Below are 15738 nucleotides of genomic sequence, written 5' to 3' on the forward strand. Positions count from 1 at the left end.
CAGCCACTCATGAATACAGCTCTGGGGAACACAAGCACCTCTGTATTCATGGGAGAGGCACAGCGGTCTATGAAGTCTGTTCTGAAGCACAAAATCCTGCACCAAAGGGTAGAACTACACGAGCAATAGCATCCGTTCCGACGCGCTGAGGCATCACGTCGGATGCGCCAAATCTAAGGTAAGTAATAGGAATGTTGGACATTGTCGCTGCGTGCATTGGACACAACACGACTGTCGGATGAAGACGCAACATGCAGGGTTCGAATACGACTGTCTGACATTCCTATTACTTACCTTAGATTTGCGCATCTGACGTGACACCTGCCCATCTCAGCGATTCGGAACGGATGCTATCGCAGGTAAAATCGGTTGTGTAGTTCTTCCCTAAGGGTATGGTGGAAAATGCAAAAATATGGTGGTTTACACCAGTTTTTTGCACTTTGCAGCCTGCCTAGTGCTGCTTAAATGAGCCCTATATTGCAATATCCAATGTACTTGTAAAAGTCAATATGAAAATACCAAAAAGCCAGAGGCATACAAGAAATATAGCTGAAGAATTGTATAAAAGGTGGATTGCTGAAACATCTTTATTCTAACACCACCACACATGCCTACCAAAGGGTCTCTGGAGTATGATCTAAGTCTAAGTAAAGAAGCGCCTGACATTACCTGTCCCTTCACATTCAACAATCTTGGGTAAAATTCTGAATATGCGGATGTAGGCATTTTTACACTACTACGTGAGATCGCTGCATGGCATGTGTTTTACATGTAGTGATTGTAACTAATGTGAAGAGACAGGTATTATTTGGGTGCTTCATTGCTGTGAGAGAGGAGATTTCCCACCGGGTGATGAAGTTCCATTTGTCAGGCTCAGTGGTGTAACTAGATGTTAATGGGCCCCACAACAAATTCATTTTAGGGCCCCAAACATATCCAGAGGTTGTCCTGTTTTACCAATATATATGTTGAAATTTCTATTTATTTGGGCTTATGGGGCCCCTATACCTCCTGCGCCCCCCTACAGCCGCAGTGTCTGCTTCCTCTGTAGTTACGCCCCTGGTCAGGGTCAGACTTGGCCAGCAGGAAAAACCTGGTGGGCCCTGACCCTTGTGGGCCCTGCTCTGCTCCCCTGACCTCCCCTACTGGCTTCTCATCAACAAGGAATAAAGGTATATGGGGGCTTATAGAGTAAGGTTGTGGCTGATGGGGGGGCAGGGTAGGTGGTCATGGCTAGGGCAGGGGCTGTGGCTAGGGTGGGGGTTGTAGGGGCTCCTGATGTGACATTTCATTTTCATTAGCTATAAATGTCAGCCATGAACATTTGTATGAACTATTAATATACAGGTATCAGATCCCTTATCTGTTATTCAGAAAGCTGCACATTACTGGAAGGCCCATAGTGTCCTTTAAAAGGATACTGTCGTGGGGAAAAAAAAATTTTTCAAAATGAATCAGTTAATAGTGCTGCTTCAGCAGAATTCTGCACTTGAATCCATTTCTCAAAAGAGCTAACAGATTTTTTTATATTCAATTTTGAAATCTGACATGGGGCTAGACATTTTGTCAATTTCCCAGCTGCCCCTGGTCATGTGACTTGTGCCTGCCTGCACTAGGAGAGAAATGCTTTCTGGCAGGCTGCTGTTTTTCCTTCTCAATGTAACTGAATGTGTCTCAGTGAGACATGGGTTTGTACTATTGAGTGTTGTTCTTAGATCTACCAGGCAGCTGTTATCTTGTGTTAGGGAGCTGCTATCTGGTTACCTTCCCATTGTTCTTTTGTTTCACTGCTGGGGGGAAAGGGAGGGGGTGATATCACTCCAACTTGCAGTACAGCAGTAAAGAGTGATTGAAGTTTTTCAGAGCACAAGTCACATGACTTGGGGCAGCAGGGAAATTGACAATATGTCTAGCCCCGTGTCAGATTTCAAAATTGAATATAAAAAACCTGTTTGCTCTTTTTAAAAACAGATTTCAGTGCAGAATTCTCCTGGAGCAGCACTATTAACTGATTCATTTTGGGAAAAAAAAATTTTTCCCATGACAGTATCCCTTTAAGAAAATATTTTTTTAAAACCCTCTACAGACAGACTCCAAGTGATGATAGCAGAATTCAGTGGCCACATCTAGCAGCCTGTCCTAGTCTGTAGGAATCTGCAGGGGGCGCTGTTGGCCTTCATAATTCTTTAAATTATCGATAATTTAACGGGATCATTCAAGTTAAAGCGCTTAACGACGGACCCGGGCCAACTCGGAGCTTCTCCTTTCACGTTTCTCTAGTGAAGTGGGTTGGGTAAAAGAGAAGCACGAATATAACTATTCTATTATACATTATCGATAAAGGGGTGCTGCTTAGTGTGGAGTCCAACAATGAATGTACAGAATAAACGTCATGGGCAGGGGGGAATGAAGCGCAGGGGATTGGCTGTCGGAAAGGGGGTTTCAGCTGATTGGTCAGTGATACACCGCTAGTCTGTGTATAGTCCAGACGTGCTGCGAGTATGAGGCTCATCGCTATCGGCTTGGAAAGGTTCTTCAGAAACAACCGATACTTTCCATATGAGCTTGTGTCATAGAGAGTTCCAAGGCTGCCGGGTTAAATGAATTTGCCCAGTAATTCAATCGCACGCAATGCGGCTGTCTGTAGCGAAAAGCCTCAAACGCCAGAACTTTATTACACCGCATGACGTGCCTCACAACATTCATTAAGAGGCCGCGCCGAGCTGCTGAGAAAAGCTCAAGTAACGGTCCGATAGTTCCGCGCTGCGCTTACACACCTTACAGCTTATTGAAGCTGTCCGAGACTCACCAGTGGAAGGTGCCAATTGGAAGGCGGGGCTGTTTTATCTGTAGAAGAAATGGTTAATGAAAGGATTGGAGTGATGGGCGCTGTGTCTCGTCTCTCCCCCACCCTGAGCCAAATACCCGAGGTGGATAAATGAAAAGTTGTAACTTCATGGAACAAGGTGCAGAGGGTGTGGCCTTTCCACCTCTCCCCCCCCCCCACCTCTTACATCAATGCGCTGCCCTGACTTTCCCTGTCACATGCACTCCGTCAAGCCACGAGCTCACTCGTCAGTGGTCAGCATGTTGCAGTGGTAAGTCCCCGGCCAGTAGCATATTTCACTCATTATATTTCATTTATTAGTGTATTTCATTTATTAGTATTGTTCATTTATTAGTGTATTTCATTCATTAGTGCCTCCAGGCTCTGAATTACACTGAGCAAACCTTGAGATAACCTGGAAAGCTGCGCTATGTTTATGGCAGTGTTACCTAAATGCATTTCCCCCAATTCAAGAAACAGTTTCAAAATCTTTGGGACATGTCTGTACTCTCACATTGGCTCACGTACTCTAATTGGTGTTTTATTGAGGCTTTCAAATTCAAATTGAATGTGGAAGGCAACTTTGTGACTCAGAAAACTGGTTAGGAATAAATTGTTGTGCCTTGTTGTAATGTCTCTTGTTGCTGAGTATGTGGCTTTATTGATGGGTGTCATGGAGACCCCTCTCTAAACAGCACAGGGATGTTAATTTAAGTCCCAAACCATAAGTCCAGAAACACAAGAAGAACAGGTTCTGTCTACGTTTTGGTATATACAGTACAGTTGGCCCGGTGATGTGGCAGATAAGGGGAACTTGTCTTTTTATTATCTGTGCTGTTCCCTGTTTATCCAATGAAAGAAATGCTTGTGTATAATGGACATTTATGGCACCAAAGGTGGAGAGTTGGGTGAAAACCGGCTGAAAATGGTTGCTACTTAAAATGAAATACCTTAGGAGTCCTTACACAAGGGTGATTGCAGGTGTTTTTTTTTTCAATGTTCAGCCCCACGGGAATGTAGGAGTTAATTGACCCCAGCCTTTTCTATGAAAAAATGAGACCTTCATATTTGTGTCTGTTTCAGTTGTATCCCATCAGTACAGTGTTCTTAGAGAAAAGTGAAGTGGGTTTACTCCTACATTCTGTGTGGTGTAATGCCCTGTAACAAAAAAAAGTTACAACGGCCCTGTGCAAGGCCCTTAAATATCCCATAGAATTCGAATATATATATATATATATATATATATATATATATATATATATATATATATATATATATATATATATATATATATATATATATATATTCGATCTCTATCTATATATATATATATATCTCTCTGATTGCAAGAAACTCCAAGCATATTGTGGTGGTGGCACGCTGACCTCTAAAGATGGAGATGCTTACAAATACCTCATACGATGGAATCAATTTTTGCCTAAACTTTGATTTGCTGTGTGTATATGGGACCCCAACTCACCATTTGGTTGAACTTTGATGTGATTACACCACAGTAAGATGTTTTAGAAATGAGAAGTAACTGTGAGCTGCTCCGTCCTATCAGTGCAATATTGAGTGTGCGTGTTGTCATATTGTACAGATCGCTAACCAACAGATCCACTCAAGTTTAACTTGTTTGTTGCCAGCATAAAAGAAAGTAAATAGCTCCAGTTCAGCTCCTTAAGAGAGTTTTTAGGCTAATAAGAATGTTCTATAGTGTAGCAGGAGCTCCCTTTCACTTCTTGCATTTCTGGTCACTCTGGCTGGCAGTCTGAGCAAATGGAACATTTATTGTGGCCATCTATGTATATGGCCAGTTATATGATATTTAGCCTGGGGGGCGATTGATCAGAAAATGTGGAAGGTTAGCCAGTATACGTTTGTTTTAAGGTTAAAGAATTAAAAGCATCATGTGAACCACCTTGCATTGAAGGCTTCTCTATATACTGCCCTACACAGGACCGCCATCAGAAATCGCAGGGCCCTGTACGACAAAATTTCCCGGGCTGCGCCCACCGCAAGCCCCGCCTGCAGGTCCCCCCTCCCCACCACACAGTAAAAAAACAAAAAAAATATTGGTGGCTAGGGTTCCCACATGTTAATAAAAAAATAAAAAGATATTGGTGGTCAGGGCCCCCCATAAAAAAAACAGTTGTGGCCAGGGCCCTCTATCAAAAAATATTGGTGGCTAGGACCCCACATGAGAAAAAAAAATTGGTGGCCAGGCCCCCCCCCACATTATAAGAAAATTGGTGGCCAGGGCCCCTTAAACGTCCATGCCTTCTCAAAGTCAGCAGTTCTCAGAAAGATTGGGGGCCCGGCTGATCAAGTAAGTCTGGCATGGCCGGGCCCCCCTTACCCTTGGGGCCCCCTACAACTCTCCCCCCTGTCCCCCCCTGATGGCTGCCCTGGCCCTACACAAATGCAGTTATAATCCATAACCACTGAAAGCACAGGCAGTAGTAAGGATTAAATAGATTTGTATAGTAGGGTCTGCCAGCCCTCGCTTCTATAGTTCCCAGTACAAAGACATATTTAATGCAGCATTTTTACTGAGGGAGTCCCTACCGCAGTGAAGTAATTTAAGGTCTAAATCACAGGCGCATAGCAGATTCGGGACAATTTATTCAGGAGCCTTTTTTTTTTGGAGTATATTTATGGAGTAAACGAAGAAAGAACATACAAATACAAACTCCTTGCAGGTTGCACGTGTGAAATTAGAGCTCACTGTAGTAAATCTCCACCACACTTTCTTCCTGTGTGATTTTTAGAGGCATATTTATCAAATGCTGAACTCTTAATGTTCACCCATCGATAAATACACCTCTAGAATTCCCATATGAATTAGAGTTGTGATTCACTGTGGTGAGCTCGATCTCCTGCCCCATAGTATCCCTTTTGGAGTCAAACTCAGGGAATTTTTCATGCTTATAATTTTACATTTCTGTGGAGTTTACTTTTTGCCCACTGAGACTATTTATTATGCTTGATATTTATTAGCCTGGAAGAGATCTATGTGTGCTTTATTACACAAAGCTTGGGAATCTGACACCTATGTTTAAAGGAATCCTTTTCTGGTGACACACTTACTTTACGTGGTGACAATCATAGTTTACTGATAAAGTTTATCTAATCCCCTGAGGGAATTACATTGCCTAACTAATAGAACTCTTAGCCATCGTACTCTATTCCATCGTGCTATCAGGTTGCAGTGTCAGCCAATTTAAACAGATTCTAGAATAGTTGCCTGAATGTCTTATCTTCTAAGGATCAAACCTGATGAACAACAGTTATGCCTATCTTCTGATCATTGTCTTTCTTACATACCCCTCATGTTGCTTGGTGCTCCCTGAAAAGGTATACTCTCACTATGAGAGCATGATACATTGCCTTAAGGCTTTCTTCTGAAAGGACCATGTCCGGTTCCTTCACCAATTTGCAGATGGACGAGCACGTAAAATAGGAATGTAGGACATGTGAGTTTGTTAGTTTAAACACGTAATTATATGTATGTCATGATTATAAATGAGTCTGACAACAACCTGAAATGAGAAGCAGGAAGTGTACAGACATTAGATAGGAACACAATATAGGCCAGAAAGGTCAGGCTGATCCTTCATAAGCCTATGGGCACACCGGCTGCTTTCAGTGACTATTGTCAGCCTGTGTATTTTTGCAGGCTGAGAGAAGCAGATCTGCTCAGTGGCCCTGCGCCATTGATTTGAATCTGATCAGCCTGTGTGGGCTCACATACAGTGGAGCTGAAGCTGCGGTCAGTCCAGAGATGTCTCCTTTCACGTATTTGGGCTGACCTCCGCTTAAGCTCCGCTGTGTATGAGTGCACACAGGCTGATCAGATTAAAATCAATTGAGCAGGGCCACTGAGCAGATCTGCTTCTCTCAGCTTGCAAAATTACGCAGATCGACAACAACCAGAGCCTTCAGTTTGTGTGCCCATATGGAGTCTGATCTACACATCCAGTACTCATTGGTATCAAAGGTGCCCTACCTATGTTCATGCCATAACCACCCTGTGTTCACTATCATATGGATAAACCCTTTGTTCAAGGAATATTGCTTTGTACCTGCCAAGATTTCATATCTAATGCATCTTTCATTAGTCACCCTGATTCCCCTTCCAATTACCCAAAGAAACACCCCAGTTACCTGCTTCCAGTAATTTGCACCTAAAGTAATTGGGTGTGACCAAGACATACCTGGAGCGTAAAAACTCCAGGTTGGTGACGTTTTACCTATTTCCCTTTCCTTTCTGGCAGATAAAGTCCTTCCTTGCCTTATGGCATGTTTCCTTTTTATGAGTTTAAAGGGGCTGTGTATCCCCTTATTTAATAAATATGGTCATGCTGAACATACTATTTGCTTGTTATTTTAATCAGAAAAGATATATGTTTGTTTTTTCTTTGAGCTTTACAAAAGTCAAATAAACTACTACTGTTTGGATCTTGGTAGGTAAACAATTAGATTAATTAAAAAGCAAAAAGGAGCAGCAGTATATGGGAAACTATAAACACATTTACAGATCTGAGTGTTTATTAATCTGTCATGTGGTAGTAAGATACATAAACTCATCCGGTGCAAGCAAACAAAAGAAAATCTTTGTGAGCTCACTGAATGTTACACAATGCTCTTTATTAATTTAGCTATAGTTACACATTTAGTAAACCCTCATTATTCATCTATTGTTCCCTATCCAGCATTGCAAAAGTAAAGCACAGTATGTACAAACCTGTAAATAGTCTCAGGTTGGCTTTCTCAAAAAGGTCCAACTGAGCTTTTGTAAAGGAATGCCATAATGGGAAGATACTGTTTCATACCTTTCAATTCTCATGTTTTCGCAGGACAGTCTGGATTTTTAGTATCACTGTATCAGTGTCCGTCCAACGTTTCGGTCCTCATTAAGACCTTTTTAAAGACTATATATATATATATATATATATATATATATATATATATATATATATATATATATATATATATATATATATATATATATATATAATCATTATTTCTGCACTCCATTATCATTAAAGGAAAACTGCATGCTAATTTTTCATGCATTGAAGGAAAACTGTCTGCATTTAGTTGCATCATTTGCACTATACTTGTGTGAGCTGACACCCTAGTGTCCTTGTGTTAGTCCTAACTAGGGATGGGCAAATTTGTCCCCCTCCCCCATCTGGAAAGAGCCTTAAGAAAAAGGAAAATAATTAAAACACAAATAATTAAAACATTATTAAAAAGAAAAATTTAGGCCAATGGAAAAGTTTATTAGAATAAGCCATTCTATAACCTACTAAAAATAAACATAAAGGTGTACCACCTCTTTAAATGTCCTTGCATTAACTGTAGCCATCCATGATAGCCCATTACTCTGTGTTTAGGCAAAATGCTGGCTACAGAAAAAGGTACATGTAGATTTCTTCAAATGGGTTATGCCATTAGGAAGTTGGACAAGTGGCCCTAACCAGTTAAATTATTAAAGGGGTTGTTTGCTTTTGAAGTAACTTTTGGTAAGATATAGAGAGTTATTCTGAGACAATTTGCAACCGTTTTCATTATTTTTTTTATTATTTACGGCTTTTGAGTTATTTTGCTTTTTATTCAGCAGCTCTCCACTTTGCAGTTTCAATAATCTGGTTGCTTGGGTCTTAATTACCCTAGCAACCATGCATTGATTTGCATAAGAGAATGGGATATGATTAGGAGAGGGTCTGAATAGAAAAAGGAGTAATAAAGAGTAGAAATAACAAATGTGTAGATTTACAGAGCATTTACTTTTAGATGGGGTCAGTGACCCCCATTTGAAAGCTGGAAAGAGTGAGAAGAAAAAGGCAAATAATTCAAAAACTATAAGAAAGAATAAATGAAGTCCAATTGAAAAGTTGCTTCGAATTAGCCATTCTATTACATACTAAAATGTAGCTTAAAGGTGAATCAGCTATTTAATGCTGGTTCCATATACATTCTTTCAATAGCAGCTTTCCCTCCTATGGGAGAATGCAGAGAGCAACAATGCTTGAGATCTGGGTGTGTATGTTAGGGAAAGGCTTGACCTGGCTGGAAGTACTGGAATGGCAGGTTTTTCCAAAGTCCTTGGAATGATGTTTCACCAGAGCTAGAAAACCTGTCCGTAGCAAGTGCTGAAAAAATAATCTCTGACATGGACAGTCGACGAATCTATTTTTAGAATATTTTTAAATATTTAGAATATTAGCATTGCACACAGTGCTCCAACCTCCCACTAAATGACTTTCACATTGTAGTAAGGTGGCTATATACACACAGATAAAATAGTACAAAATGAGTGAACGCAACCAATATCTATGTATTATGGATGTCAGCTGGTTCTATTATGAGAAGATATGAAAATTTCATCTGCTCATGAACTATATGATCCAGTGCATAATGGTGCAGCGTCACATGAGGAAGTGAAACTACCAGAACAATTGAAATATGGCCAATACAGCCTTTCACTAATTAAGACAACGATACCAACAATACCAAATGAACAGTCCTTTCCTATCTATTCGGTGGACTGAGATTTTTGAATGTGAAGGCTTCCTGTCTACTCCACCCCCATCCTACTTATTCGTCCTCATCCTTCTAATTCACCCCCATCTTTCTTATTCACCCCCATCCTTCTTGTCCACCCCTCACAAAACTCTCAGAAGAGATCTTAAAGGGATATCTCTTAAGGGGAGATCTTAAAGACCTTGTCCATGTTGACCAAACATATTGAAACAATTCCTCATATAGAAATGTCAGTTATCCAGTTGGTTCAAGGTTGAATGCCCCCACACTGCAGTATATTGTAGAACATTTTTATATGAACCCCAATGCGGTTATGGCCATGCCAATGCTCTGTTTTGGGGGGGGGGGGTTTTGTACACACACATATTGAAATTTTGTAGAATCTTTTTTTGTTCTTTTGGGAGAAAATTTGATATGCTTTGGGTTGTATGCTTAAGGAAGAAATCTAAAACCATTTGTTATGGTGGTTTATTCAGTGAAAGGCCTTTTGTTTATTTCCGATTTATATGCAAGCATGACCGGGACAATCTTGATACAATAGGGTTTATGGAAACTCACACAATCACACTGTCAGGAAACATATCCAGTTTCAGGGCAAGGCAGTGGATGAGTATTCTAATAGCTACGCTAGCCCTCAGATCCAGTTTGATAGGAGTGCTTGCTTATAAATCTCCTGATATCTCCAGACGGCAGCCATCAGGAGGGTACCAGATTTATACCTGTAATGGTCTTAGGAAGAGTGCGTGTGTGTGTGTGTATATATAAACATCATGGCATATGCGCTCCATTTGAAGGGCTGATTGTCTGGATGCTTTTTTGTTGTGTGAAAGAGGGGTACCAAAATGTTTTACTCGTATAAGGGCTTCAGTGACAACCGGAGTTTTGGTGATACCCTTGCAGGTGGCCAATATCGTAGAGCTCTGCATGAAAACAGTGTCTCCTGCTGAGTCCTACAGTCCTTTCTACACAACTCTGAATCTTTCTTTCATTTCTATTCAGGGAATGTGCTGGGGGGGGGGTAGGAAATGAACACAGATGTCTGGTGTCCTAGGTTTCAGCTACTGAAATATTGTGGATTTTTTTTTCCTGTATTAGTGTGCCCTGCTCGGTCTTGCTTTTGGTTATGGTAGTTTCCAGGACGCCCACCAGCCTATTTTGATAATAAAGAAATTCTAACTCTAATTCCAAAATCCATTCTATAAACATTTTCAATCTTATGTGCAAATGCAACAGTAGTATTTGTTTATCCTTATCTGTTCTCTGGTTCTGCTACATAATAGAAGTTATTTCTCCAGGAGATAATCAGGTAGCTTCTTCTACATTCTTCTTAGTTTCATCAGTCGGATCCAGTAATTTAGAGAATACATTGAGAGATAAAGATTACTGCATTCAATGGCAGGTACTTTAAAATCCTTGAAAATACCTGGTTATAATTTTTCTTTTTTCACTATACAATAAAATGATCTTTTCAGTAGACATTTTCAGCTTTTTAAGGCTATGGTGCATTATATTACAGAAAACTCACAGGTCCCAAGTATTCTAGATGTTTCTAGGGTCCCTGCTTCTAGTGACTAGGGTGTGGATTGAATGCAGTATTGGGTGGAAAGCATAACTATATTGGTAAGTGTGCTGGGGAGCAGGAGATTCAAAGAAATGTCTGGTGGCTCTATATTTCGCCTCAAAAGCAGACTGCAGTAGAATATAATTGTCTGCAAATGAGAAAATGTGCACACATAAACAATAATACACAGTGTTAATGCACCTTGCTATTGTCTGCATTCATATAAATATGCTTGACTTATTCCATAGCAAGTGAACACTTTGGACACGGCATAGGATATAGAATGCAAAGACTTCCACGTACTCCAGCTTCTCTTAAATGTTAATGGCTCATTGTAAAAAAAAAAAGCAGAGTTGTTACATACAAACATACACCGAAACTAAATGACAGGAGACAAGGAAACATTCCCTTGCAGTCTACCCCCCTTATATATATTTTATTGAGTTTTTATGTACAAAACAAAAAAAGTGAGGTGCCATGAAGTGAGTGGAGCTGTCAGGTTGCTATGTCTGCTTGGAGAACTCTTCCCTATTGTCACATGATAATGCTTTTACCTTTATCTGTGTGATTATATTCCATGTAAATAGTTGCATTTGCAAACATGGTTATTATTAAAGTGACTCATGTGCGTCCTAAATAAAGTGACTAGTTTTCATGAGCATGGAGACATTTTATGTGTTTTTTTTTAACAACTGAAAACCTATTTAAATAGTAGAATGAATACATTTGCTCCATAACCCTTCACACATGTATATGAACTTCATAATTTTGAATGCCTACACACACACACACGTACATATGTATGTGATGCCAGACCATCCATACAAAGCAGAGTCTGATTCCCGTGTCCCTTTCCCTCCCGTTAGCCAGCATTTTACTGCTTACTGAGGAGAAAGACGCCTTTCATTGCAAAGCCCCATTTAATTGCCTCGAAACTGAAGAGGCTTCTCTGTAATGTAAACTTGCAGTGCAGGGTGTATGGGGGGCGTCCTTAAGGTGTTCAAAATAAGAAACCTTCACCTCTCTAATCCTACATACCAAAATACCGGACAAAAGGTATTATGATTGCAGCCATCCTTTTAACCTTTACTGAACCCTGCAGGGTGCTAGTATACTAACTATAAAACATTATCCATCATATGCAATCCACCATAACAGTGAGCTGTTTGTAATTAATTCAGTACACAGGGAAATGTTTATACTGAATTGCTGTTGGGTCTTTAAATTTACTAGAATCTTCTAACTTTTAATGTGTAAAACCTCATCCAATTCCTAAAGTTTGCATTTCCAGTTATGCAAATATCAACATGCCTATTAGCTAGTATCGAGGGAAGACCTGTTTATTTTACAAAGCTATTTTGAATGAAAAAAAGAAAAATGGTAAAAGCTTACTGTTGTATGATATTTACAGCAGTGTACATACATTTAGTAAAAAAATAAGTTGGCACAGTTTCTGCAGAGAGCAGACTGAAACATAATTTTGTACGAGTTCACAATTTGACAAAAAGGAAATTTAAATTTTGACTTGTGTGTATATGTATATATATATATATATATATATATATATATATATATATATATATATATATATATATATATATATATATATATATATATATATATATATATATATATATATATATATATATATATATATATATTTCCAGGGATTGGCCAAACTTTTGAACACAGTTGTATTTTGGTGACATTGCATTTTTTTTAAATATACATAACACTAAAACCAAAATTAAATTTTATTTTCCCTTTTATTAGGAAGAAAAAAATCTTGAAAAGTGTCGGATTCTTTTTCTGCCTGCTGATCACATTTACATTTCTTCTGAATGGGACATCTCCTGGACTGTTTACTCAGGACCAGCAAAAGGATTCTGGGTCTCAGATGTTAAGTAATCAAAAAAGGGACACTTACCATGCCCCAGATGGGTTCTGGGAAATCAAATCCAAACTTGGTCCTACAAAAGCAATACCGAAAACAGAATTGCAGCCAACAGAGTGGGATATTTACTCTACTAACTGTTCTGCCAACTGGAATATTACCAAAATGGAATGGTATAAATCATTGGAACCACATTTCCAACAGTTCATTCTCTACCGACACTGCCGCTACTTTCCTATGATTATTAACAACCAACAGAAATGCAGCGAAGATATCGAACTACTAATAGTTGTGAAGTCCATTATTACTCAGCATGACCGCAGAGAAGTTATCCGTAAAACTTGGGGTAAAGAAAAAGAGATAGATGGTAAAAAGGTGAGAACGCTATTTCTATTGGGAACTGCTGTGAGAGAAGAAGAAAGAGCCAATTACCAGAAACTCCTAGAGTTTGAGAATATAATATATGGTGACATTCTACAGTGGAACTTTTTAGACTCCTTCTTTAATCTGACCCTTAAAGAAGTACATTTTCTCAAGTGGATGGACATCTACTGTAAGAATGTGAAATACATCTTCAAGGGGGATGATGACGTTTTTGTTAGTCCTGAAAACATCATAGAGTATCTTGATGGCAAGTATAGACCTGACCTGTTTGTAGGCGATATCTTGAAAAATGCTCGCCCTATACGTAGAAAGGACAGCAAATATTACATACCCACCGCTCTATATGATAAAACTTTATACCCTCCATATGCAGGGGGTGGAGGCTTCCTCATGTCTGGTTCTTTGATCAAGAAACTGCTCAGAGCATCTGAAACACAGGAGTTGTATCCCATTGATGATGTCTTCTTAGGGATGTGTTTGGAAGTTATTAAGGTCAGCCCAGTTTTGCATGAAGGATTTAAGACTTTTGGTATTGTCAAATTCAAAAACAGCAAAATGAACAAAGACCCATGCTTTTTTAAAAACACGCTGGTTGTACACAAACTACTTCCAGATGAGTTGTTGCACATGTGGAAACTTGTTCACAGTAACTTAACCTGTACACGGAAGTTCAACATCCTTTAGTATTGAAGTACTGGTATTACTAAAGTGGACAAAATTATCACACACTGTAATGTTTCCTCCCTGGCAGGTTTAGGGAGAATTATTTTTTTTTTTTTTAATTTTATTTTCTAATATATTTTATGGGATCGATTATCTCGTTTGTCAAGGAATTCCAAAGGGCACTGTCTGAGGTACAAGATGAATGGTTAAAAGAAGTATATGACTAAAAGAGACCTTGCTTTTAGACATGGTATTTCTGGTTTGCAGGGGTTGTGTGTATGGTTCTTGATAATGCATTTGGGACCACCTTTGCTAAAAGCCCCATGTAATATTAACAGAGATACTCTGAGATGAAGTCTTCTCATCTCAAAAGTGAGCTCCACACTGGATGAATCTCTGCTTTGGAACGATGCAGCAAACCAAAGAGCCTTGGAGCACAAACGCAGGAATCTGTGTGTTGGCAGTAGACTCTTGGTTTTGATTTAGACAGAAGATGACCGTGACTTGAAACCAATAAGTTTACAATAATTCAAGACCTCAAAACCAAAGTTAAACCAGTCAAACCTTATTTGATTATATGACTTTAGCTTTGGTTTTTTCTGAAGCGTTGCTCATAGAAATTTATTAATTTATAAAAAATTAAGATTTAAATTAAATAAACAGGTTAAAAATATGGTGTTTGATTAAAGGGGGAATGCTCCAGGTTAGGGTTTGTGCAGTTTTTATTAATTTTTTTTCTAATAAATTGTGAAAAAAGGTTTTCAGTTTATAAAAGTAAATTACAATAAACTGCAATTCACTGTTGGAGGTAAGAATGTCATACTTCTATTCTAGCCACAAACATGTAATTGCGTTGATGAAGGGATTATATTTACATATAATCAGGTCTTGCTGCAGAATCTATTGCCCTTTCCAATATAGGGGGATGGTACTGCGCCACTTGGTTTGTATATATTGCTGCCATTCTTATACTAACACTGGTAAGACCCCCATGGGATCTGTACCCATGTGGAACCAAAAGCAGCATATATCTGGAACCAAATGTCTTTATATATGCATAATATGCACCATATTCAAGAAAGAAAATTAAAGGGATGGGAGGGTCCTGTACTTGAAATATGTTGTGTGTGTATATCCAAATAAAGACGTGCTGCTGGCTCAGCTAAACAATCGTTTTATACAAAAGGTAATAGATGTTTTATTCACTGCTTTCTTCAAGTAGTATAAGACTGTTTTAGCTCTATGAATGTAAGGAATAAGAAAGCTATTGACTTTGCAATGTCATGTTTGACATATGTATCCCCTGTGCCACTTAGGTGCATACATAGTTACATAGTAGTTACATAGTTAAATTGGGTTGAAAAAAGACAAAGTCCATCAAGTTCAAACCATCCAAATGAAAACCCAGCATCCATACACATACCCCTCCCTACTTTTAATTAAATTCTATATACCTATACTAACTATAGAGCTTAGTATCACAATAGCCTTTGATATTATGTCTGTCCAAAAAATCATCCAAGCCAATCTTAAAGGCATTAACTGAATCAGCCATCACAACATCACCCGGCAGTGCATTCCACAACCTCACTGTCCTGACTGTGAAGAACCCCCTACGTTGCTTCAAATGAAAGTTCTTTTCTTCTAGTCTAAAGGGGTGGCCTCTGGTACAGTGATCCTCTTTATGGGTAAAAAGGTCCCCTGCTATTTGTCTATAATGTCCTCTAATGTACTTGTAAAGTGTAATCATGTCCCCTCGCAAGCGCCTTTTTTCCAGAGAAAACAACCCCAACCTTGACAGTCAACCAACATAATTTAAGTCTTCCATCCCTCTAACCAATTTAGTTGCACGTCTCT

At 39.1% G+C, this 15738-nt stretch overlaps 1 protein-coding gene across 1 annotated transcript; it reads left to right on the top strand.

Moving 5' to 3' along the window:
• The first annotated feature begins 2413 nt into the window (after window positions 1-2413).
• On the top strand, window positions 2414-15066 carry b3gnt7.L (UDP-GlcNAc:betaGal beta-1,3-N-acetylglucosaminyltransferase 7 L homeolog). The gene is made up of 2 exons (XM_018241347.2): window positions 2414-3098; window positions 12714-15066. The coding sequence occupies exons 1-2, from the start codon at window positions 3019-3021 to the stop codon at window positions 13900-13902; spliced, it is 1269 nt and encodes a 422-aa protein (XP_018096836.1). The 5' UTR covers window positions 2414-3018; the 3' UTR covers window positions 13903-15066.
• The last annotated feature ends 672 nt before the right edge of the window (window positions 15067-15738 follow it).

This window comes from Xenopus laevis, chromosome 5L (genome assembly GCF_017654675.1).
Source record: "Xenopus laevis strain J_2021 chromosome 5L, Xenopus_laevis_v10.1, whole genome shotgun sequence".
NCBI classification, from domain to species: Eukaryota; Metazoa; Chordata; class Amphibia; order Anura; family Pipidae; genus Xenopus; species Xenopus laevis.

Coding starts and splice junctions, on each gene's coding strand:
- b3gnt7.L (XM_018241347.2), top strand. CDS start 3,019: ATGCGCTGCCCTGACTTTCCCTGTCACATGCACTCCGTCAAGCCACGA. Junction 3,099..12,713: donor GTGGTCAGCATGTTGCAGTG/GTAAGTCCCCGG, acceptor CCCTTTTATTAG/GAAGAAAAAAATCTTGAAAA.